The 27,692-nt window shown below is 31.6% G+C and overlaps 2 protein-coding genes across 2 annotated transcripts; both read right to left on the bottom strand.

Moving 5' to 3' along the window:
• Nucleotides 1-9: 9 nt before the first annotated feature.
• On the bottom strand, nt 10-24,228 carry LOC114260849 (uncharacterized). Its single transcript, XM_082888799.1, has 9 exons — nt 23,602-24,228; nt 23,383-23,480; nt 23,044-23,294; nt 22,192-22,802; nt 22,070-22,076; nt 21,754-21,950; nt 17,603-17,824; nt 17,228-17,498; nt 10-203 (listed from the first exon to the last, which is right to left on the bottom strand). The coding sequence occupies exons 1-9, from the start codon at nt 24,226-24,228 to the stop codon at nt 10-12; spliced, it is 2,478 nt and encodes an 825-aa protein (XP_082744925.1).
• A 1,981-nt stretch (nt 24,229-26,209) lies between these two features.
• LOC145799253 (serine/arginine-rich splicing factor SC35-like) lies at nt 26,210-26,584 on the bottom strand. The gene has a single exon (XM_082888798.1). It carries the CDS (start codon nt 26,582-26,584, stop codon nt 26,210-26,212), a length of 375 nt encoding a protein of 124 aa, XP_082744924.1.
• Nucleotides 26,585-27,692: the final 1,108 nt, after the last annotated feature.

Genomic DNA, 27,692 nt, shown 5'->3' with positions numbered 1-27,692 from the left:
GGGATGACCTCACTTCCCTTTGGGGACCACTCGAAGTACCACAGCAGGAGCACTTACGTCGGTTGACCCGAAGAATCCAACCAAAATAAAAACCGAGGGACCTACTACCGTTGACACAACAGACTTTAGCAAAAACCACGAGAGAGTAACTTCAACACAAGAGAAAAGAAAGGTATAACACAGCGAAGATAGGGCTTGAGCCACTGCATCAATGATAAACAGAAATACTACCGAGAACGTGAGACAGAACACCGATAAACAACAACCAATAACCAACGTGATCCAAAATGACAAACAGAGTCCTCGCCGAGAGGAAACCCAAGCTCTCTAGAGAGAGAGCTGTCTGTATTAGACTATTAGCTACCAGTAATTTATGTTAGGTTACTACCCGTATATATCAAGCAAATTTAAGGCATGAAAAATGAAATTTAAATGTGCATCCTACCTAGATACCTAAATCTAGCTAGTAAATTAAAATTTTAGTTTCATTGTTTGAATCACCAATATATATATATATATATATATATATATATGTACATGGTGTAATTTGTCTCTCACATCAGTTTAGTCCTTATAATTATAATTGCACAATTATACCATTGAAATTGTCAAATTGTATGTGTAAAATCTAAAATTCTGAAGATATTGATGTGTAATTATGTATCAAATTTAAGCAGTAAATAACAATCCAAATAAAAAAAGCAAGACAAATCAACACAATGATTTTACGTGAAAAAATCACGAGCAAAAGTCACAAACAATCCACTAAGAAGACATAAAGAAATTAAACAAGTGTGCTCTCAACTACCTAACGAATCCACGCCCGAATCAAACCGACCCCTATGTGCCTCTTCTAGCCCCGTCTTCACCTCAGAATTATCTTGCCCAACGTTGAATCCACAACGCCGATGTCGAATCATGACAATGAGCCACTCCAGAATCCACCAAAACTTCAGGCCCAAATTCTCCGAAATCCACTGAAGAACAACTTTCTCTTTTTTGAATAAAACAAAACAAACAAACCCTTTGATATAATCAACTCAATTCATAATTAAACTCTCACAGATATCAAAGGAAACAAATAAAGAAGCTTCAGATGAAAACCTTAATGCCCAAGATGAAAATCTAGAAGTCGTAACCCTAAAATCTGATAGAATCACATATTTATAAAAAATAGGGCCGCAATCCCCGCTCGAGCGTCAGAATGGCTGCTCGAGCGGATTGACTAAAACACGTGTGACTAAATAGGGTCTACGCTCGAGCGCAGGAATGGCTACTCGAGCGGAAAAAAACAACTCCCACTACTTTTGCAGGCGAGTGAAACTTCTGAAAAGTTGCAATCTCCGCTCGAGCGCAGGAATGACAGCTCTAGCGAAAAAACAACATGATTCCCGACATAGTCAGCGAAGTAGCAAATATGATAGGATTAAGATCACAAACTTCTCTACATAGGCACAATTCAGATTGGATTCGCATCCAAAGCACATAGCCTCACTGAAATAAAAAATCGAATAAAATTACTACTGAAATGAGTTTTGTCAAACGGAATTATCAAGAATAAAAACCTAACAGTGTGAATTTAACTAAATTGATAATACCTTTTGAAAAGTTATATTGAAATCAAGGGATAAAATGGTCTATTTAATCTTCTTCTTCTTCTTCTTCTTCTTTTTTTTTATTGGCAAAAGAAAACCTTCATTGATGAACCAAGAAATCATTACATCAAGAAAGGAAAAGAGTTGGGTGCAAAAAAGCACAGCTTTTTTAAATTGACCTCTATTCAATCTTCTTACAATGATTGAGGGATTGATATCTAATTTAAATTGACTTATTTAGTAAAATTGAGGGGTTGACACAATTCAGTTAGTAAAATTTTGCGAAGTCATAAATATTGATGTTGCTATAAATCAATTAAAAGTCTTAATTTATTTTAATAGAAAAATATAGAAAAATGGTAAATATGTAATCTAAATTCTAAACAAAATTGCATGCTAAAAATTTAAATATTTATTTGAACATAAGAAGCGTCACTTTAAGATTTTGCTTAGGCGTCGAGCTGCAACTTAAATTAGTTTCTCCCATCTCCTATCGTTACCTTCAATATAGACACAATCACTCTTCCTACCTTGTATACTTACTGGGTTTTTGTTGTATATTATGAGACCATCTTTATGGAATTTTTTTTTACATTTATTAAATGTCAAAGCAACAATGCTATTAAAACTCATTTTTCTACTAAACTACTCCATTTTCAAAGTCAACATGGGTTGTTGACTTCTCAAGCACTAGCATTGCTTTGTATTGCAATGGTGCTTTGAGTAGGCATGGCAATGGAGGTTAATGGGGTATATATTAATTTTTCATCCTTATTTTCTTATAATAAATTTTTTTCATTTTTTATTCCACATCCTCATTCCCCATGGGTACCGCCCTCTCAATTTCTTAATGGGTTTGGATTTTCCCTAACCTACTTTAATCTCATTTTTATTTTACTTTTATTTTTTATATTTAATGTTAATAACTACTTCATTATTATTATTATTATTATTATTATTATTATTATTATTATTATTATTATTTTAAGGTTCACAAAAAAAGCTAACTATACCTTCAATTTTTTTTCTTTCTTTTTTAATATATTTAATGTTAACAACCACTTTTTTTTTTTTTTTTTTTTTTTTTTTTAAGATTCACAACAAAAGCTAAATATAACTTCAATCTTTTTTCTTTCTTTTTTAATATATTTAATATTAACAACTTTTTTTTTTCTTTCTTTAAAGTTTTAGCTAAATATACCTTCAATCTTTTTTCTTTTTTTTTAAATATATTTAATGTTAACAACTTATTTTTTTATTTTTTTTAAGGTTCACAACAAAACTAAATATACTTTCAATCTTATTTTATTTTATTTTGTTCAACAACAAAATCAAATACATATTAATTAATTAATTAAAAAGTTTGATTTATAATAATCAAATATATAATTTTGAGACAATCAAATAAGTTTTAGTAATTAAAAAAAATGTGGAAGAACGTGGAAGATTAAAAAAAAAATTACAACCATCTCTCTCTCTTTCACTCTCACTCTCTCTCTTACATGTTATTAGAACCTGTTTACAATGTTATAAGAGCCTGTTTGAAGAAATAAAATGTGAAAGAATTGTTTGAAGAAAGTGCTATAAGACCCATATTAAATTGCATCAGGGCATAAACAAAGAATTGTTTGTTGATCTCTTAATTAGCCACAGACATTTTAGACATTAAACCATTTTTCTCTTAGCAAATTTGAACCATTCATTTTAATTTATCCAAAATCTAATTATACCTTTTAACAAATCTGAACCACTCATTTTAAGATATCTATGTCTTACCATACCCAATCCATCCTCCATCTTCTTCCTTTAGTCCCCCCCACGAATTTTGTTGTTTGTTACTTTTAAAAAACAAAAAAATATTTTTTCAATTAAATTTTTACTAATTTCAAAACACCATCACCACTATTCTCACTTTCACTATCACACTACCATCACCATAGCCACTACCATCATCACTGTCGCCATCACCCCACCACTATGTCACAATCTCTACTTTCACCTTCGTTCCATCACCACCACCACCAAATATAAAAAAAATATATTTTTAATTTTTTTATAAAAAATATTTTTCATTAAAAAATATTTTCTATCTAAATAAATGAAGCATAACATTGGGAAACAAGCTGATTTCAGTTAAATCTGTTCATAACTAAGAAAAAATCATTTAGTAAGACTTTGTATCCCCTTTTTGTTTTTCCAACAAATAAATCTTTGTACCCATCCTTTCTAACCAATCACGACTCATGCTTGTTTCGATTCTCTACAATTTCCTTATTTTCAAATACATTCATATATATATATATATATATATTGTATAAATTGTGTGATAACATAAAACAAATAGATTCATACTCGTTAATTGAAATTTCAGAACAAGCAAACTATTCTGAAAATTACAATACATAACAAAATAAAATAGCATAGAAAAGCAAACCGAAACCTGCACTAGACAGTGTCCTTAATTTTTTTAAATAAATTTAAAAAATTCTAGATATGCATAAAATTTGACAAGAATAATGTGACAATGTTAATTAATGTGTATTTGATTTTATTGTTGAGCCAAATAAAATAAAATAAGATTGAATGTATATTTAGCATTGGTTGTGAATCTTATAAAAAAATGGTTGTGAACCTTAAAAAATAAAAAAAAATAAAACAAAAGAAAAAAGATTGAATGTATATTTAGTTTTGGTTGTAAATCTTAAAAATTAAAAAAAAAATGGTTGTGAACCTTAAAAATAAAAATAATAAAAAAAAAAGATTAGATGCATATTTCTTTGGTTGTGGATCTTAAAAAAAAAAAAAAAAAGTTAGTTGTGAACCTAAAAAAATAAATAAATAAATAAAATAAAAAAGATTGAATGTATATTTAGTTTTGGTTGTGAATCTTAAAAAAAAATGAGGAAATTAGTGGGTACTCATTCCCAACCTATTCCCTGTGGATATTTAAAGAATATCACTTACCTTATTCAATGGATAAGAAGAAAATGAGAAAATCTATGTATTTAAGTTGGATTTTCATGAATACTCACAGAATAAGTTATCCATTGCCATCCCTTCTTTGGAGTGTATCTTTGCCTCTCATCCATTTGAGAAACCCACTTTATAGCTTCCCACTCAAATGTTGCAACAATTTCAACCACTTTGCATGATGTGTAGAAGGGAGCTTTCAATTATGACTTTGAAACATAAATCTTTGGATGTCATAATTAATGATTTGTAAAAATGCATGTCAGGTTTGTAATGCATTAAACAAGTTTGTTGAATATGAAGAAGGTCTTGTGCGATGATTAAGCTTTAAAAAGGTGATTATGATTAGACTTAGGCACATAATCTAGGTCCTATTATAGTATGTTGGGATGAAGAAAGACAAAAGATTAGTTTTTACAAGTCTAAACTATATGTGCTTTTAAAAGTTTCAATAGGCATTTCTTTTTTTTTTTTTTTTTTTTTTTTTTTTTTTTTTTTTTTTTTTTTTTGTAAAGCTGGAAGATTAGAGGAAAAAAAAAAAAAAAAAAAAGAAGAGGTGGTGAGATAATGTGCTTTTGTTTTAAAGTTTGGTCACTTTTGTATAGTTTGGTCTGACTTATTCAAAGATGGTGCTCAATTTTACAACATAATTTAATCTTTTTTTAATTCTGCTAAAAATACATAAATTAATATTTTACAAAATTTATTTTGAAATTTATATGTAAAAAAATTTATTCATTCATCTACCTTCTGTCTCATTCTATGATCCATTTTTATAACATGTTCAAAGATGGTGCTCATAAGATAATATCTTGTTTTTTAAAATCTATTGATGGATGAGTTGTTTTTTAAAGAATGTATGAAACGTTTCTCTATAATATTTTAACGGTGGTGTTATATGTATTAATTAATATATATATTAGTGTATTAATTAGTGTTATGTCATTATTACTGACCCGACCTATTATATAAATTACAAATAAATAATGTTATATGCACTAATTAGTGTACTAACTAGTGTACCAATTGATGATCTGATATAATTTAAAAGGTTTTTGATATTTGTAATATAATTAATTAGTAGGGTCAATAATAATATCATAACTAGTGTTGGTACATAATTTAAAAGATTTTTGTTATTTGTAATGTAATTAATGAATAAGGTCAATAATAATATCATAATTAGTGTTGGTACACTAATTAGTACACTAATTGGTGCATGTAACACCACCGATTACAAATACTCAAAACTTTTAAAATTATAATATATCATCTATTAATATATTAATTAATACATATAATATTATTTATATTTTAATATTTATACAAATAAAGAAAATATAATTGTAATAATAATGTGGAGGAGGGAGAGGTGGCATTTGTTTAGTAATTGAAAGATTGAAGGTTTCAATGGGCCAATGATCATAGAGGGAACCACCGACCTCTTCGTTTTTGATGGGACATTTTGGCCTCGAAGTTCTTGAAAAGACCCCGGCTAGTCATATCCTCTTCCACCACCATCTTCTCTTAATTCACTCTCATTAACTATAAAGACACACACTTTTTTGGCAACATCTTTCTTTTCTAGACCCCCCAAAATAAAAATAAAAATGTTTTCAAATTTATTTATTTTTTTTAGACGAAGACTCTAATAAATAAATAAAAAAGAAAAAAAAGAGAAGAAGTTGTTTTGCAATAGGAAAAAAAATTATTAAAAAAATAAATGGTGTTGTAATTGTGTGTGCTTAAGACAAAATGTTAAGCACACATTAATAAAATCTAAAAATAAAAAATATATATATTGTTTACTAAACACAAGCTTTTTAGAACCTTTTTTTTTTTTTTTTTCAAAAATCAAAACAAAATAATTCCTACAAGGCATCTATTTCTCATTATATGCTATTTAATTTTTTTATTTTTTTATTATAAAAATAGTCATCAAGGTTGTTTGTGACATCTCTCTTTCTTTCTGATCTCCACACACAAAACACGTAGTGGAAAGTGTTACATCTAGTGGTCATACATGGAAATAAAGATTAGGAAAGAATATAGACCATGTTCAGCTAAATAAATTCCCCACATGAACTTGGGAATTGAAGAATGATGCCAATGGACTATGCATAGATTAAGGCAATCAAGTTAGCAACTAAGAAGGACCTAATATAATTTTCACAACTTGGTCATGGTGGTCCTTTTGTTTCATTTTTGTATATTTATATGTGCATTTAACTGACTCCTATGCAATATATAAATTTTATACATAGCCCTCTTATATAAGACAATAGATTTCAGATGATTCTATTACGAATACAGAAATCGATTACAAAATCAAATATAAAATATATAATAACAGATAAGATTTTTATTTACTTTTGTAATCGATTTATGTATAAAAAAAAAAAAAAAAAAAAAAACTCCTAATTTTTAAAGTTTTGAATAATTGATTGGCTTAAGACAACACAGACCCCCACGTTCCTGCATGACAAAGTCCTCACAAGAAAACAAATTAACACTGGGATTCTCTGAGGAAAACTAATGCCAGAACTTGTCCTCCATCCCTCAAGAAAAGAATCAGAAGCATCCTCCCATGTGAGGCATACCCATTAAACTAATCACTTATTATTATTATAATATTAATCCTAAAAAATATTTAAGTAATCTCTCAAATAATGCCAACCTACCTAGATGCTTACGACTGCTGAGCAATTTAATTAATTAATTAAATCAAAGGACTTAATTAAAGTCAATGTTTAATGGCCCCTTTGGTCTTGGCTGTGACACAGGTGTTGATCCGCATGCGAGATACTTGCCTAAGCATCTGACACCTATCGACGTCAGCCGTCTACCGGCTAACTCATAATCGTTGCCGTTGATATTGTCTACATGGACGGTTAGGATCGACGGGCCACCTGTCTTTTTTGGCTTAAACTAATCATATTAATTGTAAGTCCACCCCATCTTAACTGGTCAAAGTTAGGGGTCCATTTCAATATGCCATCCTGCTCTATGTGAGGTTGCCAATTCTTGAGGTTGGTGTTTGATCTAATCTTCACAAGATAAATGATACAATTACATGTTAATTTGTGTAGTTATAATATATAAGCAGAAATTGTATGTAAAAAATATATAAAAAAAAATGATTTAACAAAATGATGAACTTGCCATTTTAAAATAAAGAATTTTATTATAAGATGATTTTTAATATTTAAACTATTGTTGACGCATTATTTTGATGATTAATTTAATATAAAAATTCTAAACGAATAGCGTAACACAAATGGGAAATTTTTATTCTGTGTGGGAGCCTCTAAATGCACTCCAAAAAAATTATTGAACCCTCCACATTTGTTTGTAATTTTTTTTTAATATCATTATAGTTTTAAATCAAATTACCAACAAGGACCAAATCTTAACTCTCTATGAACTCCCATTTCTCTCTACACCTATCCTTAGCCTCCAAATTCTACCTTTCTGGCCACCACCGTCAGCCACACTAGGCCCTCCCCACCTAGTCTCTCCACTACCACCATTTGTTTATAATGTTAAAAGAAAATCTATAAAGTACAAATTTGAAATTGGATTGTTCAAAAAAAAATGGGATGGCTAACAAATTTTTGGGAGAAAATGGTTGTTGGTTACAAATTTTGTGGTTCAAATGGCGCGAAAATGTCGTTTTGACATTTTCGGAGTTGTTTTGTACTCAAAACGACGTCGTTTTGACATTTTCGGGCCATTTGAGTTACAAAATTTGTGGCCACCAATCATTGCCGATTTTTGGGGGAATATTTTGAGGCTTTTGCATCATGTAGCTTTGCCTATGTGTGTGTTGCTCCCAATAAATGAGGAATTACAAAGCAAATGATCATTTTTTATCTCATGACTGTTTAACAAATTTGAATTAATATTATCTCACTCATAAAGTTTTCTGCTACTTCATTGGTTAAGAACATTATGTGGATAATGTCATATGATACTCTAAAATTTCATTGGTTAAGAACATTATGTGAACAATGTCACGTGATACTCTAAGACTATTGAATAATTATTTAGTATTTTACTTTAAAGTGATAAAAAAATTGTCATATCATTTTGTATTATTTTTGTATAATTATTTTTGTTTATGTAACACTATTCCTAGTTAGGTTAAACCCTAATACTATGTATTAATCTGCATAATGCATTAATTTGCTTAAGCAGCTTCTTCCCGTGGTAGTCCAACTCTAAGTTGGAGGGAAATGCGATAATCACCTAGAAAACATAAGAACCTTAATACTATATAATTATATTGGGAATTCGAAAAATCATAATATTTTTTCATGTGATTAATTTAGATTATGGACAATTAAGCCCTCGGATTGTGTGGCACGTGGCCTTTTTCCATGTGATCTAAATGACTTTACTTCCAATGAGAAAAAGTCGAGCTTTTTTCCCTTCATTTTGGGGATTGTTTAGAGATCTCATGTCCCTTTAAGTGCTTTTTAAGTTCAAAAAAACCATAGTTATCCAATACACATAGTTTTATACTATATGTTCATCGCTGTCACTTCGGAAACAACATGAAAAGTAGTATATTTTTGTATTCAATGCTGTGTCTCATTGGGATTCAGGGCTTAACATGACTTAGGTTTTAGGTGCCAATAAGGTTTTTGTAGGTTGATACATGTTGTAGCATCAATTCTGGGCTTTTGTCAGGCAATTTGTTTAGCAACTGCTTTTAAATTATGTCATATTTTATTGTATAGTAGAACGGAAAATTATTAGATGCTCTCGGGATATCTTGTCTATGTAGTATTTGGTTAATTAGAAACTAGCATATCACCCGTGTTATGCACAGGTTGTGTTTCACCACTTTGTCTTTTTTTATTTTTTCTTTTTTTATATTGTATTAAAATTTAATATTTTGATACTAATCATATGTGTTGAATTTTTTAAGAAATTCATATGTGATGGACTTTTCAATGAATTTTTTTCATGCTTGTTCTTAATGCATTAAAATGTTATTATAAGGGATAATAATCATGTGTTGGATTTTTCAAGGAATTCATATGTACTTCACAATTATTTCTATATATGTGAATTGTGATTTTTAAATGTCTTTTTTTTTTAAATGTCTTTTTTTTATTATATTATATTAATGTGTAATATTTTGATAATAATCATATGTGTTGGACTTTCAAGAAATTCATAGGTGTTAGACTTTTCAAGGAATTTTTTTTTTATGATTGTTCTTAATGTATTAAAGTGTTATTATGAAAGATAATAATTGTATGTGTTGGGACTTTTCAAAGAATTCATATGCGTTGGACTTTTCAATTTTTTTTTTTTTTTTTTTTATACTTGAGGGTTAGGAGAAGTTAATAAATGCTAAGGTTTTTTTTTTAAATAAAAAATCAAGAAATTTAGATTAGGATATTGAAACTCCCACAAGACTTGAGGGTTAGAAACCCCATTTTTCTTAATATATAGACTAGCTTATCACCCGTGCTATGCACGGGATAATTATAGATATTTATATTTGTTTTAGATTTTTTTTAATATAGAAATTATGTTTTTTAAGATTTTTTATAAAAATAATTTAACAATCTTATCACTAACCATAGTGTATGAAAAAAATTGAAAGGGTACTTCAGTAACTATACACAGATTATATCTATAATTATTTGTATGAGGGGATTTTAAATATTGATCAGGAGATTTTGACCAAATCAATAAATGTAGGCATGTGAATTGAAAAAAGTTAATAAATGTTGATTATGAGATTTTGATCAAATCAATAAATACTGATTTTTTTTTAATAAAAAATTTAAAAAATTCAGATTGGGATATTGAAGCTTCCACAGGCCTTGGGGTTAAAAACCCCATTTTCCTAAAAAACCCCCCTTGAGTGTTTATATTTATCTAACTTCAATCATATTAAAAAATCAAATTATAAATAAAATGAGATAACTTCAATCATACAAATCACATTTTTTTTAATGCTATCCAACTACAATCATATTTTTCTCATAATAAAAAAAAATTCAAAAAAAGGACCATTAAAATAGTAAATAAAAATATTATTTAGAAGTATCATTTTTCTTTTTTTGAGTATTTATGTTTATCTAACTTCAATCATATTAAAAAAATAAAATTATAAACAAAAGGAGATAACTTCAATCATACAAATTACATTTTTTTTAATGCTATCTAACTACAATCACATTTTTCTCATAATAAAAAAAATAATTCAAAAAAAGGACCATTAAAATAGTAAATAAAAAGATTATTTAGAAGCATTGAACAAAAGACAATCACATTTTTCTTTTTGTGAGTGTTTATGTTTATCTGACTTAAATCATATTAAAAAAATTAAATTATAAACAAAAGAAGATAACTTCAATCATACAAATTACAATTTTTTTAATGCTATCTAACTACAATGACATTTTTTTCATAATAAAAAAATAATTGAAAAAAATAACCATTAAAATAGTAAATAAAAAAGATTATTTAGAACCATTGAACAAACTACAATCACATTTTTCTTTTTGTGAGTGTTTATGTTTATCTAATTTCAATCATATTAAAAAAAAAATTATAAACAAAAGGAGATAACTTCAATCATACAAATCACAATTTTTTTAATACTATCTAATCATCATCAATAATTAAAAAAATCAATCATAAATTAAGTCACTTGATAATTAAAAAACACAATAATTTATTTTTCAAAAAATATAGTGAGTTAAAAAGATCAATTACAATTTTTTTTTGTCAAAATACAATCTAATCATCATCAATAAGTGGTACATTATGTGACCCTAATGAGTACAATCTATTTTATTTTTCAAAAAACACAGTGAGTTAAAAATCAAATCACAAATTAAGTGAATTGATAGTTAAAAAAACATAATAATTTTTTTTCAAAAAACACAGTGAGTTAAAAAAATCAATTACAATTTTTTTTTCAAAATATAATCTAATCATTATCAATAATTGGTACTTTAAAAATCAAATCAGAAAAAAATCAAATGAAATCACAAATATTTTTATGCTATCTAACTACAATCATATTTTTTTCATAAATAATTGTAAAGAAAAACCATTAAAACAGTAAATAAAAGATTAAATCACATTAAAAAAAAGAACCATTGAACAAACTACAATCACATCACATTTTTTCCATAATAAGAAAAATAAATAAATGAAAAAAAGAACCATCGACTAACTTCAACCACATTAAAAAAAAAAGAACCATTGAACTAACTACAATCACATTTTTTTCTTTGTGAGTGTTTATGTTTATCTAATTTCAATCATATTAAAAATAAAATTAAAATAGTAAATAAAAAGATTAAAAAAATTAAAAAAAAAATCCATTGAACTAACTACAACAATCATATTAAAAAAAAGAGCCATTGAACAAACTACAATCACATCACATTACAATCACATTTTTTTCTTTGTGTGTGTTTATGTTTATTTAACTTCAATCATATTAAAAATAAAATTAAAATAGTAAATAAAAAGATTAAATAACATTAAAAAAACCCATTGAACTAACTATAATAATCATATTAAAAAAAAAGTGATTGAACAAAGTACAATCACATCACATTTTTCCTATAATAAAATAAATAAATGAAAAAAAAGAACTATTAAACTAACTACAATCACATTAAAAAAAAAGAATCATTCAACTAATTATAATCACATTTTCTCTTTGTGAGCGTTTATATTTATCTAACTTCAACCATATTAAAAAAATCAAATTATAATTTTTTATTCGCTAGACAAATCACAAATATTTTTATGCGCTATCTAACTACCATATTAAAACAGTAAACAAAAAGAAAAGTCAAGAAGGAGAAAACAAAAAAAAAAAAGACTTACTGTTTGCATACGTGGTCACTGAAGTTGAAAGTGTAGAAGTGAGAAGTCAAGAAGGAGAAAACAAAAAGAAGACTCACTATTTGTAATATGTATGTGAAAAGTTAAAAAGAGTGTGTGTATTGGAGAAGTTAAAAAGACTTGGAAGAATTTAATAAGTGCTAAGTTTTTTTTTTCAAAAAAAATCAAAAAAATTAAGAAATTAAGGTTCAGATATTGGAACTCCCACAAAACTTGTGGGTTAGAGATAGATATAAATAAATAGATAGATATAGATATTTATATTTGTTTTAATTTTTTTTTAATATACAAATTATTTGTTTTGAAAAAGATACTGCAGTAATTATGAGAGAAGTCAAAAAGTCTTATGGGTTAAAAGAAGTTAATAAATGTTGAGGTTAATTTTTTTTTTTTAAAAACAAAAAATTAGAAAATTAGGATTGGCATATTTGAGCTCCCACAGGCATTGGGGGTTAAAAATCCCTTTTGCTTAATATATAGTATAGATATATAGATAGATAGATAGATAGATAGATAGATAGACATATCTTTTTATTTTTATTTTTATTTTTGTGTGGTTTCTATTCAGGTATTTTTTTTCAATTTATTTAAGATGGAGTTGTGGATATCTTTCTTTTTTAATTTAATTTATCTGTGGTTTCTATTTGTTTTTAATTATTATTATTTAGGTAAGTTATGATGCGAGTTAGATATGTGATAGACATGTGAGTTTTATTGATTTAAAGTTTATTGAGATAAACTTTAAAGATTTTCTTTTTAGTTATATAGTTTTTTTTTTGTTATGTTATAATATAATATATAAAATATAGGTAGATATCTACAACTTTAATAAAAAATATTATTTGATTTTTTGGGAAGAGAAAATGAATGCAAGTTTTAATATTTTTTTTTTGAAAATTTGTGAGAGAGATTAGGAGGGAGAGATTATGAAATATTTTTGTTATTAAATAAATAAATCAGTCAATAGTTTTTTTTTTAATCTATTTTGTAAATTAAAAATCAATAATTTTGGAAAATTGATTAATTTGTCTCATTAAGTGATTTAAAATTTTGATAGATATACATAAAAAAAAATACATAATTATATTATTAAATAATAATTCAAATTTAGATGTTATATCTTTATAGCTAAATTCCTATTTTTTTAAAATTATTTTTAGCTAAATTCTTATTTTTTAGCTATAGCTAAATTCTTTTTTTTTTTTTTTTTGTGTGTAACTATAGTGTATGAGAGAAATTAAAAAGGGTGTTGCAATAATTATGAGAAAAGTCAAAAGAGATTATGGGGTGAGAGAAGTCAATAAATGCTGAGGTTGGGTTAGGAGAAGTCAATAAATGCTGAGGTTTTTTTTTTTTAACTCAAAAAATTAGAAAATTAGGATTAGGAGATTGGAGCTCCCACAGGCCTTGGGGTTAAAAACCCCCTTTTGCTTAATATATAATATAGATAGATAGCTTATCACCCGTGCTATGCACGGGATAATTATACATATTTATATTTGTTTTAATTTTTTTTAATATATAAATTATGTTTTTTAAGATTTTTATAAAAATAATTTAACGATCTTATCACTAACCATAGTGTACAGGAGAAATTAAAAAGATTACTGCAGTAACTATGCACGGGCTGTATCTTTAATTATTTGTATGAGAGGATTTTAAATGCTAATCAAGAATTTTGACCAAATCAATAAATGTAGGCATGTGGATTGAAAAAAGTTAATAAATGATGGTCAGAAAATTTTGACCAAATCAATAAATGCTGAGATTTTTTTTTTTTAATCAAAAATTTAGAAAATTAAGATTGAGAGATTGGAGCTCCCACAAGGCATAGGGTTTGGAAACCCCATTTTCCTTAATATATTTACAATTAACTATATATGTGAATTGTGATTTTTAAATGTCTTTTTTTTTTAAATGTCTTTTTTTTTCCTTTTTTATATTATATTAAAGTTTAATATTTTGATAATAATCATATGTATTGAACTTTTTAAGGAATTAAATGTCTTCTTTTTTTATTATATTATATTAAAATTTAATATTTGCATAATAATCATATGTGTTGGACTTTTCAAGAATTTTTTTTTATGTTTGTTCTTAATGCATTAATATTTTGATAATAATCATATGTGTTGGGACTATTCAATGAATTCATATGTGTTGGATTTCAAAGAATTTTTTTTATGTTTGTTTTTAACGCATTAAAATGTTATTATGAAGATAAGACTTGGGGGTCGGGAGAAGTTAATAAATACTAAGGGTTTTTTTTTTAAATCAAAAAATCAGGAAATTTAGATTGGGAGATTGGAACTCCCACAAGACTTGGGTTTAAAACCTCCTTTTGCTTAATATATAGTATAAATAGAAGATAGATGGAGTTGTGGGTATCTTTTGTTTTAAATTTAATTTATCTGTGGTTTCCATTTGTTTTTAATTATTATTATTTAAGTAAGTTATGATGTGAGTTAGATATATGATAGACATGTGAGTTTTATTGATTTAAAGTTTATTTAGATAAACTTTAAAGATTTTTTTTTTAGTTTTTTAGTTTTTTTTGTTATGTTATAATATAATATATAAAATATAGATAGATATCTACAACTTTAATAGAAAATATTATCTGATTTTTTGGGGAAGAGAAAAAGAATGCAAGTTTTAATATTTTTTTTTGAAAATTTGTGATAGAGATTAGGAGGGAGAGATTATGAAATATTTTTGTTATTAAATAAATAAATCAGTCAATAATTTTTTTTTAATCTATTTTGTAAATTAAAAATCAATAATTTTGGAAAATTGATTAATTTGTCCCATTAAGTGATTTAAAATTTTGATATATATATATATATATAATACATAATTATATTATTAAATCATAATTCGAATTTAGATGTTATATCTTTTTGAGATCTATAGCTAAATTCTTATCTTTTTTATTTTTATTTTTCTGTGTAACCATAGTGTATGAGAGAAATTGAAAAGGGTGTTGCAATAATTATGAGAGAAGTCAAAAGGGATTGTGGGTTGGGAGAAATCAATAAATGCTGAGGTTGGGTTAGGAGAAGTCAATAAATGCTGAGGTTTTTTTTTTTAAATCAAAAAATTAGAAAATTAGAATTAGGAGATTGGAGCTCCCACAGGACTTGGGGTTAAAACCTCATTTTGCTTAATATATAGTATAGATAGATAGATATAGATAGATAGATAGATAGATATAGATAGATAGATAGGTAGATATCTACAACTTTAATATAAAATATTATCTGATTTTTTGGGGAAGAGAAAAAGAATGCAAGCTTTAATATTTTTTTTTGAAAATTGGTGAGAGAGATTAGGAGGGAGAGATTATGAAATATTTTTGTTATTAAATAAATAAATCAGTCAATAGTTTTTTTTAATCTATTTTATAAATTAAAAATCAATAATTTTGGAAAATTGATTAATTTGTCCCATTAAGTGATTTAAAATTTTGATAGATATACATAAAAAAAATACATAACTATATTATTAAATCATAATTCAAATTTAGATGTTATATCTTTTTGAGATCTATAGCTAAATTCTTATCTTTTTTTATTTTATTTTATTTTTGTGTGTAACCATAGTGTATGAGAGAAATTGAAAAGGGTATTGCAATAATTGTGAGAGAAGTCAAAAGGGATTGTGGGTTGGGAGAAGTCAATAAATGCTGAGGTTTTTTTTTTAAATCAAAAAATTAGAAAATTAGGATTAGGAGATTGGAGCTCCCACAGGCCTTGGGGTTAAAAACTCCATTTTGCTTAATATATAGTATAGATTATAATATAGACTAAGTAAGTTATCTTTTGTCTCTTAACTATCTAACAAAATCGAATTAGTGTATCCCACTTGTAAAATTTTTTACTATGGCTCTGTTTGTTTTAACATAAAATATTTTTATCAAAAATATTTTCTTATTTTCCGTTTGGTTAAACAAATATTTTAGCATCATTTTTTCAAAAATGACTTACCTTTAAAAAGTCCGTAAGTCAATTTTTATGGAGTTGACTCTCACTCACTACCTTTTCAACACATTTAGCTTTTTCAAATAAGTATCTTAACTCACTAAAAAGTCATAAATGATACTTTATTGAATCAAAATTTCTCTTTTAGGCAAAAATATTTTGTTTCAAGTGTCAACCAAACACCGAAAAATAAAAACAATTTTTTTTTGTGTAAAATCAATTTACAAAAAAAAATATGTAAAATATTTTACGTCGAAACAAATGGAACCTAGGTGTCATGGTTACTCTAACACTGCTAAATAATTACTCTTTAAATTTTATCATATTTTATGGTGTAGAATGGGCTTATATCTCATCAAGTTTGAGAGTAAACTATCAATAGGTCTTAATAGTTGAATTTAATTCTCATCAAGTTCTCTTGAAAATAAGTCTTAGCAAATTTGTCGCTAAAAATATTTTTTTGTAACGATGTTTTGCATATGTCGTTAAAAATATACAATTAGTGATTTTTTATCACGATTTTATAAATTGTCGCAAAAACTTACAATTATTGACTTTTTTATGACGAATTTTTCAACTGTCACTAAAATTAAAAATTAATGACTTTTTTTGTGACAATTTTTTTAAATTGTCACTAGAACTTATAATTTTTTTTTTTTTTTTTGATAAGCAAACAACTTTATTGATGAAGGAAGCAGAAAACATTCCACCTTACAACAACAAAGCTGGGACAAAACCCAAGATTGGTGAGAAACCAATCGAAACAGCAAAAAAAGAAAAAGAGAAACAAACATAGCAGCAGTTGTAACAGAACTGCAGAAACTCCCCTGTAATGACCACAAACACTCCCAGAACAGCAAAGGTAGTAGCAGCAACGCAAAGGCAGTAGCAATACCACAGCAGCTCCCACAACAGAACAGCAGAGGTAGTAGCAATACCACAGAAGCTCCCCTGAAGTACACCTAGCTTCATAAACCAGAAGAGACACAAACACCACAGACATTCCCAGAACAGAATGGCTATGCCTCTGTAGCTCAGCACAAAACATCAACCAAAAGGCAACCTACTAATTCCAGTAGAAGCCATAATCTGATACAAATTAGTGACTATCTCCTGCACTGAATGCATCCCCGCGATATTCAATTTACTCCAAAGGGCGAACCTTACCTTCACTAACTCTGCTAAGTCTATCCAATCTACTGGTTTGCCACAAAAAAGACCTTCATTCCTTGCTTTCCATAATGACCACAAAACAGTTAGAGGTACCACTTTCCACAATCTAAGAATCACCTTACTGAATTTGACTCCTGACCACCAGAGTAACAGATCCTCAATTGAACCAGGTAATACCCACACCAGACCCCACCACTTCATTATATCAGTCCACACCTTCTATGCAAATGGGCAGAACAACAACAGATGATGAACTGTCTCCTCCTCTGATTTAAAAAACATACACAGTGAAACTGATTCCTCATTTAACACTCCTAAATTTTTTAGCACAGCTGCAGTTTTAAGTCTACCTCTCCAAGCTAACCAGCCACAAAATTTTACCTTGGGAGGAGCAAGATTTTTCCACAAAGCCTTTGTAACAATGAGAGTTGGACCTTTTGAAGACATCCACCACTCCTAGGCTGCTGCTACTGTAAATGACCCATATGGATTGGCCCCCTGTAGACGCGCCCGCGTGGGGCCCCGCGCTACAGCTCGGACTCGATTTGTGTCACAGTTCTTAATCTGAACCAAAGAGTCCAAATCTGGCAAATCGTTTTGAGAAAACAGATTTTTTGAAAAAAGTGCCAAACATGGACTGCTTTGCCAGATACAGAGTCGCCACCTAAATATTTTATTTTGGGGAAATTTAGGAAACCCTGATTCGGTGCCAAAGGCCACATGTCCGTCATCACCAAAGTTGCCTCGGCTCGGGAACTTGGGTACAATTGGGGAAGGTCAGCTATGAGCACCCCCTTTCGCCCGATCCGAAGATCAGCCTCTACTAACCGTGATATCTTGTTTTGAAAGCATTATGTGTTCTTATTCCGGTTATTAGCCTAGAATTACTATGTTGTGCGCACAGCAAACAAGTATAGACCAAGTCGCCTAAATTGGAACAAAACATTACATATCCGTTTGTTTGGAAAATGTTTTGAAATTTGCTACTCACGAGTAGGCTAAAACACGGATTTTGATGAGTTGTTCCAACTCAAACAATCCAACCTTCACCCGCAGGCATCCAAACAGTTTATCACATAAGCAATTAGCCACATGGTAAACATGCTGTTATGATAGCATTCACACACATGCGATATGCTAAAGCATAAAAATACTTACATCGTACTCCATGCCAAAACAATAAACTAGTTAGCCAACATGCATGGTCCTAATTCATGTCAAATTGACTAATGCAACACATACATGATACAATTGGAGCAGGCTCGGCTAACCTAAACATGGCATGTGAAGTACAATCAATTGATGCACGTATTCAATTTGGAATTGAAGTACAAATGCAGTTAGCATGATGTACCGAGCCTGGTGCATGCGAGACAAATGTATGGATGCACGCATGCATAGCATATGGTATGCTAATTTAAACGTGCTCTAATCTACCTTCACAAGCAGGTAAATAAAAGGGAAGAAAGAAGTGGGGGTTGGGAGACATGCACACACTCACCCACACTTATTACAAATTTGCCCTCGCTCAGAGGGACCGAATAAATATTACAGATAATTAACCTACAAACTAATTAAATATTACAGGCCATCTAATTAGCCAAGCAAATTAACTAATCTAGGGAAAGCAGATAAACCGCCTCGGGAAGAGAGCCCAATGCAATGCATGCTCGGTCCTGCTCGGAAGTGCACTGCCATGCACAAGCTGCCTCTGTTTTCCCTGCTATACTCCTCTGAAGGCTACCAAAGTCTTAGGATTGCTTCCCTGGACATTGGGAGACACCACCGGCTGAGTAGAATGGCCACCGGCAGTGGTATGTGATCACCGGCTGTTGGTGAAGCTATCGGCCCAGGAGGGATTGCCGGTCGGCACTTAACACGGCCGGTCGGCAGAAAGTGCCTGCAGAACCTGCAATTGACAGCAGCAGAGGGCAAGGCAGAGCATGGCAATGCAATTCAAGCAATGTATGCACCAATCCTATCCCTTATCATGTGTATGACTCAAAGGGGTATGGTTCTTGGTTCTCGGACCATCAATCGCGCATTTCCATGCGTGATGGCCCAAAGAATCAAATGTGCATTTTGATATGGAATGCAATGCACATAAGCAAACCAATGGGACTCAACCTCTATCACATGCATTTCAAGGGGCCAAGCATGCATGCAAATGGAATGCAATCCTAAGCATGTGAACTAAGGATGCGACATAGGAATGCAAGGATGCTACCAACACGCATGCAATGTGTAGTGCCAATGTGCACACATGTGAGGCATACAACAAGTTAGACAACTTTGCAAGGAATACATGCTAAATGTAATACCACCATAGAATGTAACAACATACCAAAGGGGCCAAATGTATTACAACATGCAAGGTAAGCACGCTACAACATATAAGAGTGGTCTTAGACTACGTTAGGCAGCCCTAACTAGGCCCAAAAACAGTGGCCAAAAACTTAAGAAATGGGACCAAACACACTTGCACACATGCACATGTTAATGGGCCTATACTTAAGCAAACAAAGGCAACTTTCAAGCACATTTAAAAGAGGCTAAGCATGGACTAATGACATGCAATGTAAGCTCTGGAATCATGTTAAGATGGTGCCAAACCAAGCAAACAAGATAGGCTAAGCATGCAACATGCTCCAAAACTTAAGGCTAACAAACCAAAAATGCAAAGGAGCTATGCAATGCATAGCAAGTATGACTCAAGCAATTTAAAACAGAGCTAAAGCATACAAAAACATGCACTAAAGTTTCACAAAGCTAGGCCTAAAATATGCTAGAACAAGGACTTACAACCTAGGGCATATTAAGGCCTACACATGGCATTACAAGGTAGGTATGCTAAGCATGCATGGTGTACCAAAACCAATTAAAAACAGAAGCATATTATGACATAATAGGCACAAAAATCAGCTAAGGAATGGTCAACAAGAAGCTTAGCTGGGTGCTCCCTCAAGAGGCCAAAAATGGTCCATTTCAAGGACAACAAGGAGAGGGGGTGGCCCTCTCCTCCCTAGGACCTCAAGGCATCATCCTTACCTCTGAAATCCCTCAAGATTTCAGTGGTGAGGAGGCCCAAACACCAAGGTCCCGGAGCTCACTCAAAATAGCACAAAATGGGGCCTCTCAAGGCCTAAGAGGGGTCAAACACCTCCAAACCACAAAACACTCTAAACAAACTATTTAGAGGGCCTAAAAACAGAACTTTTTTATATTATACACTAAGCTCAAAAACAGTTCTAAGATAGGCAAAAATGTAATGCAAGAAAGGGGTAAAAAGGGGCAAGATTGTTACCCTTGAAGACCTCTTCAACAATGGTGGACCAGCTGCTCCTCCAAGCTCAAAACCACCCAAGAACCTCAAGAACAACCTCTTAGAACCTCAGTAGCCAAGGGAAGGTGTAACACTATGTGTTTGTGTGCAATAGTAAGACACAAATGCACTTATACACACACAAAGGTAAAAAGAAAGAGAGAAATAGAGATAGGTGAGACACAAACCCTAACCCTAATCCAGAGCTCTCCTCTGTATATTTTCTAACCTTTTTGTCCAACACTAAAGCCAAGAGAGGAGGGCTCCTCTTATAGAGGAGCCAATCTTGTAAAGCTTACAAGGTAAGCTAACAAGAAGGCCATCTCTCCATACACGTGTATGGAGGGGAACAAAATGCCATACAATTGTATTAAAATATCTGCAAAAGCAGATGAACAGTAGTCGGCTGCTCAAAATTGCCATTTTGACAAAATGTACTGCCGACCGGCAACAAATAATGTCGACCGGCAATATACATTGCCGATGGCAACAAAACACCAGCCGGTGGCCTCTGGCCATGGCCGGTGGTGTGTGGGGATGCCTCACAAGGTATTCCCTGCCCCTCCAAGGCAAAACACAAGTGTTTGGTGCAAAACCAGACACTAAACAGTCGAGTTCGAAGATCCTGAGGCAAGGCGCGTAGCCGAGACCTCCGGGAACTCCAAACGAACACAAACATGGATGATCACCGGGTGTTCAAACGGTGACGTCCAAGTCTTGAGGAGGGTCAAAAATGGGGTGTCTACACCCCCAACTGACAATAATCCTCAGACTCCAAAGAGAGATTAGGTGTTACCCTAAGCAACTCATACAATCTTTATACCTCCTCTTCCTCCCATGCTAACAGTGATCTTCTGAACATTAGGTTCCACTCATTTGAATGACCCCTCATTTGGTAAATCTGCTGAACAGAGCTACATTTTTCCTCTGACAAGCTATACAATCTAGGAAACTCCTCTTTTAGGCATAGGTTGTTCATCCACTTATCATACCAAAACTGAATTCTACCTCCATTCCCTACTGATATTTTAAGGTTTAATAAATAAAACTCAACCAAAGCAGGTCTTCTATCAACAAGTTTGAGGATATCACTCCAAACCTTGGACACTGAAGCAGTAGTAGAACTAAATGGGACCTACCTGCCCCCTACCACACCATACTTACAGCATATAATCTGTTTCCGCAGAGCTCTATCCTCTAACCCAAACCGTCACCACCATTTAAGTAGAAGACAATCATTGACCTCTCCAAGATTTCTTACCCCCAAACCCCCTTGTTCAATGCTTACTGATATCTCCCTCCAGTTGATCATGTGAAGTTTCTTTTTTGTATCAGAATCTCCCCACAAAAATGCTGCCTGAATCCTCTTTAACTGCTTAGCCACACCCACAAGTAGTTTAAAAATTGATAGGAAATATGATGGTAGACTGGATAGAACTGCCTTAATCAATGTGATTCTACTAGCAAAAGAGAGCATTTTTCCTTTCCATGAAGCCAATTTCTTCTTGATTTTCTCAATCACTAGTTTCCAAGTACTCTTTCTTCTTGGATTTGCCCCAAGAGGTATACCCAAATAAGTAATAGGAAGCTTTTGGCTATGACAGTGCAGAACTGAGACAAAATCTTTGATATCCTCCTCACTAACACCAACCCCACTCAACACACTCTTGTGGAAGTTAATTTTTAACCCAGACACTAACTCAAAACACCTTAAGATTCTCTTTATAGTGACCAATTTCACTCTATCCGCCTCACAAAAAATAACAGTATCATCTGCAAATTGCAAATGAGAAACCTTCAAGTCATTAGGCCCTATAGTTACCCCTCTTAAATAACCCAACTCATTTGCCCTTTCAATCAGTAAATTCAAACCTTTAGCAGCAATGTTAAACAAGAATGGTGATAATGGATCACCCTGCCAAAGCCCTTTTTGAGGTATAAATTCAGCAGATGGCGAGCCATTTTACCAATATAGTGATCTTAGCTGCTGATATGCATGTTTTGATCCACTTCACCCATTTTTCTCCAAATTCAAAATTCATCATCATTGAAAAAAGAAATTCCCAATTTACAAAATCATAAGCCTTTTCAAAGTCTAATTTCAAAATAATACCTCTCATTCTAGATGATTTCCACCAATCCATCACTTCATTAGCAATTAATACGCCATCTAGGATAAACCTTCCTCCCAAAAATGCTGATTGGACTTCACTAGTAATTGATGGCAATATTTCCTTTAGCCTTCTAGACAAAACTTTAGCTAAAATTTTATAAATTGAACTAACAAGGCTGATTGGTCTGTAATCACCTAAATCACTTGGGTTCTCTTTCTTTGGTATCAAAGTGATAAAAGAACTTTCAAACCTGAAACCAGCTTACCATTCTCATGAAATTCAGTCATGAACTATAGAATCTCACTCTTCATTATCTTCCTGCATTTCTGAATGCAAGCCATGTTAAACCCATTTGGCCTAGGAGCTTTATTCCCATCACAATCAGTATAGCTTCCCAAATCTCTTGCTTTGTGAATGCTGCTACCAGATTATCATTCTGCATAGAGTTGATAGATGAAAATATGCCAGATAGTTTAGGCCTTGAACACCACTCCTCAGTAAATCTTCTTGCAAAGTAATTAAACACTGCCTGTTTAACTTCATCCGATTCCACCAACCTCACTCCCCCCTTCCACAATCGAATCTAACATATTTTTCCTTTGCCTAGAACTTGCCATCATGTGGAAAAACCTTGTATTCTTATCACCACATTTAGCACACAAAATTCTAGATTTTTGATGCCATAAGCTCTCTTTTCTCCTTCTCAAACTCCACACAAGACTTCTTACAACCCTCATTCTAAGTGTTTCAGACTCAAATAGAGTCCTTGATTTAGCTACCAAATCAAATTCATGATACTCCTCATCTGCCCTCTTTAATTGAACATCCACATTTCCAAAAACCTCAGAATTCCATTTTTTGAGATGGGCCCTCAGATTAGCTAACTTCCTCTTTAGTCTGAATCCAGCCCATCCTGGATCAACAGCTTCCTCCCAGGACTTCTTCACTTCAACTATGAACTTAGGGTGGAGTAACCAAGCATTAATAAACCTAAATGGTTTTGAACCCCAATTTCTAACATCTCCCTTTAACAATACTGGGCAATGATCAGATATACTTCTAGGCAGTCCCCATTGCTTAAATGAATATTCCTCAAGCCACCTACTATCTAAGAGAAACCTATCTATCTTGCTCCATCTCTCCCCATCTTGAGCATTACAGCATGTGAAACTTCTTCCCAACATAGGCAGGTCCACTAGACTTAATTGATCAATTAACCCATCAAAATCAGTCATGCCTCTATCCTTTCTTGAGCATCCCTTTCTTCACTAATATGCCTAATCTCATTAAAATCACCACCCACACACCAAAGGTCAGTGTAATGGGTTTTTAGTCTACCTAGAGCTTCCCATAATTGCCTCATCTTAACTACATCATTTGGGGCATAAATATTAACTATAGTGTATTTAAAATCCACTCCAGTAATTCCTGAAAGCATAACAAACTGTCTTGAGCTACAGCACTCCTCAAGTCTGAATCTATCTAGATTCCAAATGTATAACAAACCTCCTGCAGTACCTTCTGCATCCACCCCTATGAACTCCATCTGCTCAAATGGCCACATCTGCTTCATGAACTCTTCATCCATGCTACTTCTTTTTGTTTCTTGTAATAGCACTACATCCATTCTCCCTCTTTTATCACTGCCTTTATTTTCCTCTTTTTTCTGGTCTTGTTAGACCTCTAACATTCCATGTCATTATCTTCATAAGGAACCAAATATTACACCTGCTGCCCTACATTAGCTACTTAGGTTTCAACAGCCATTCCCCTCCTTTCAATCCTTTCGAAATCCTGTTTTTCCATCTGAATAATTTTGTTTATAGCTTCTTCTTCTTTGCCTTCAAAATTTATGCCAAGTTGCTACCCCATCTGGACTGTTGCCTTAGCTTTCATAATCATCCTTCTGCTTCTTCTACTGGACTTAGTATTCATTGCTTTGTGGAAGCACCCTTCCACTATGTAAGGGCAATGACTTACCTTTAAACCTAACTCCTCTATCACATCTCTTATTTCCTTTTACTCTACTGAGAACCCTTCTTCGAACTAGTGCACAACTGCTCTCTCCATCCTTTTGGGCTGCTTGTGAGCCTACTTGATTGAACTGTGTCTGGCCTATACAATCACTCAAATTTGACCACGAATGTCCATTGGGCTTACTTTGATTGGCTTCACTTTGGGCTCCATACAGCACTACTTCTAAATTAATATTGGGCCTACCCATTTCAGATCCTCTCAGGCTCTTCATAAGCCTTTATGTGAATATATTGGCATCAACATTTCGAATGCTCCCATTCACCTTCTCTCTTGACTTTTCCACAGACTTCATTATTCGATCACAACCAGAGCCCCCACCTATTGAGTTTCCCAAGCCTTCATCTACATAGCCCAATGATCATGCTGCCCCTTCTTTCTAGCCTTGATGCTCCCCTCTCCAATGTGTCCTTAACCCTACTTGCCACTTATGCACTAAGTAACACATCATCACCACCTTCACCTTCCTTGACCAATTCCTTCTTCCCTATAATGGTGCCGGATACCATATCCTACCTACTGCCAGAATGAGAATTCATAGCCTCATTAATCTAAGTATTGTCCAACCCTGTGTTTATCCCTAATGGGAAACTTAACTCTTCACACAACCGAACTAGATAATAATTTCCTTTACATTTAAGTGTTACCACTTTGTTGATAAACTCTCTGTTTTTTGTGATTATCCTTACTTTACCCCATTGAAAGGAAACTGGGTTGCTTGTATGCTCATCCAATTGAACTACATCACCTCAAACTCTCCCAATGTCATTAAACATTCTTCTGTTCCACAAATTAAAAGGTATGCCAAAACAAAATAACCAAACACACCTTTCACTTTCAACCATTCTCCCCTTTTTCCATTCCTCCATTGACGTACACCACTCATATACCCATTCCTCCAATCTTATATTCCATTCATTCATCTGTTCCACAAACTTGAATGTTAGCAATGCACTTCTACCCCCCTCCCCCCCTTATCTCTGACATTCACATCCTTTAACCCTCTTTTACGACACTCCCTTTTAAAATCAACAAAAGTAAAGAATGTTTTTAACTGTACTACTAAACTCTCGTAGAGCCAGCCATTACCAGTCTCTTCATCTTGAACAGAAAGCCTGTTGACATCTTTATTTAACCCTCATACTGTATCCACATAAGATCTCTAGCCTTTTTCCCCCTCTGCTGGTTGCCAATGCACCCTCTGTTGGTAGGATTGGTATTCACCTTTCTTGGTTCCTGTATCTTCGAATTATGATCTTGACTTCCATACGCCGCTAATCGTACCTTCAGTGCCTTATTATCACACCATAACCCTTCAGCTTTTTGAACTGCCATGCTTGCTGCAACCTGACAATCATACCTCACAAACCCAAATCTTGTACCCAAAATTTTTTTTCTCTTCTTTGAAATATAAACATCCTTCACCACTCCATAGTTGGCAAATAGATTGAACAAATCTCTTGGTTCTATCGATTCTGGTAGATTATCCACAAAAACGGTGAACATTCCTGGACCTCTTACTCTAGCTTACTAATATCCCGCGAATCTTCTCCTAACCACGGGTTTCCACCCTCCTCATTCCATCTCGTTAATCTCTGTTACCAGATCAAGATCGCTCAGATCTACCTTCGAGAGAGATCTGCCTTCGAGAGAGTTTTTCAACTTTTCTTTAGCTTGTCTTCAGCTTCTTCGCTCAGATCTCATATAATTTATATCTTTATAGGAAGAAACATGGAGAGATGCATTATATAAATCATGCAGATCAGATGCTAGATTAAACGTGGATAAGTATAAATGCAAGAATGAATGACATATAGAAGGGTCATATAATTTACACTTTAATCAACTCCAAATTTTAAAACACTAACCAAAAAGCCGCAAGATCAGTGGAAGCATCCATTAGAACTTATAATTAGTGACTTTTTTACAACAAAATTTTCAAACTGTCACTGAAAATTAACAATTATTGACATTTTTTAATAGTGGTTGATAAAAAATATAAATAACCATCATATGACCTATTGAATAATAAATCCATCTATTAAAATCGAATCCCTCTATTTAGTTTTCGATTTAATGTCACCACACCCACCCATATTATGGTTGACAAGAGCCATAAGAGAAGAGTATAACTACAAAATTTATACCTATATACATTAATAATATCCATGTTAAAGCATCTCTAACTCAGTAGGTATATAATGCTTGTTACTCAAAATACCCAATATATCTCACTTTTTTTTTAACTCCAATACACTTGGCATATGATTAGGCATTTTAGCTCAACTCACATTCACTAGTTACATTTAGCTAGCCTTCAAAAGTTAGGCAAAATGTATTTAATCATTAAGATCACTTCTCTCTATTTTTATTACTGGTGTGACATTCTATAAAGTTAATAATATTTGGATGAATAGCTAAGAGTATAGTTGGAATAGAAACATAAAATAATTGATAGACAAAATAAAATGTATACTATATAATAATGTTTAGATAGGTAAAATACCTATTAACATTAGAGATGCTCCAATACAAGTTTTTATTGCTCATTAGCCAATCAAATTCAGCCCACTCACTATATAAAAATTGGAAAATGCTATAAGTCCCAAATTTT

The sequence above is a fragment of the Camellia sinensis genome, chromosome 9 (assembly GCF_055761805.1).
Source record: "Camellia sinensis isolate YWXY chromosome 9, ASM5576180v1, whole genome shotgun sequence".
Classification (NCBI taxonomy): Eukaryota; Viridiplantae; Streptophyta; class Magnoliopsida; order Ericales; family Theaceae; genus Camellia; species Camellia sinensis.
Note: the sequence above shows the minus strand (reverse complement) of the source record. Positions and strands in the feature narration are given on the sequence as shown.

Bases quoted from the DNA above. Each gene is read 5' to 3' on its own strand.
- LOC114260849 (XM_082888799.1), bottom strand. From the start codon at position 24,228: ATGTTGGGAAGAAGTTTCACATGCTGTAATGCTCAAGATGGGGAGAGA. The intron at 23,481-23,601 runs GTTGGTGGAATC...AACTCTATGCAG, and splicing joins TTGTGGAAGGGGGGAGTGAG to AATGATAATCTGGTAGCAGC. The intron at 204-17,227 runs GTTTGTTTCTCT...TCATTGATGCAG, and splicing joins TCTGTTACAACTGCTGCTAT to TGGCTCAAGCCCTATCTTCG.
- LOC145799253 (XM_082888798.1), bottom strand. From the start codon at position 26,584: ATGTTCACCGTTTTTGTGGATAATCTACCAGAATCGATAGAACCAAGA.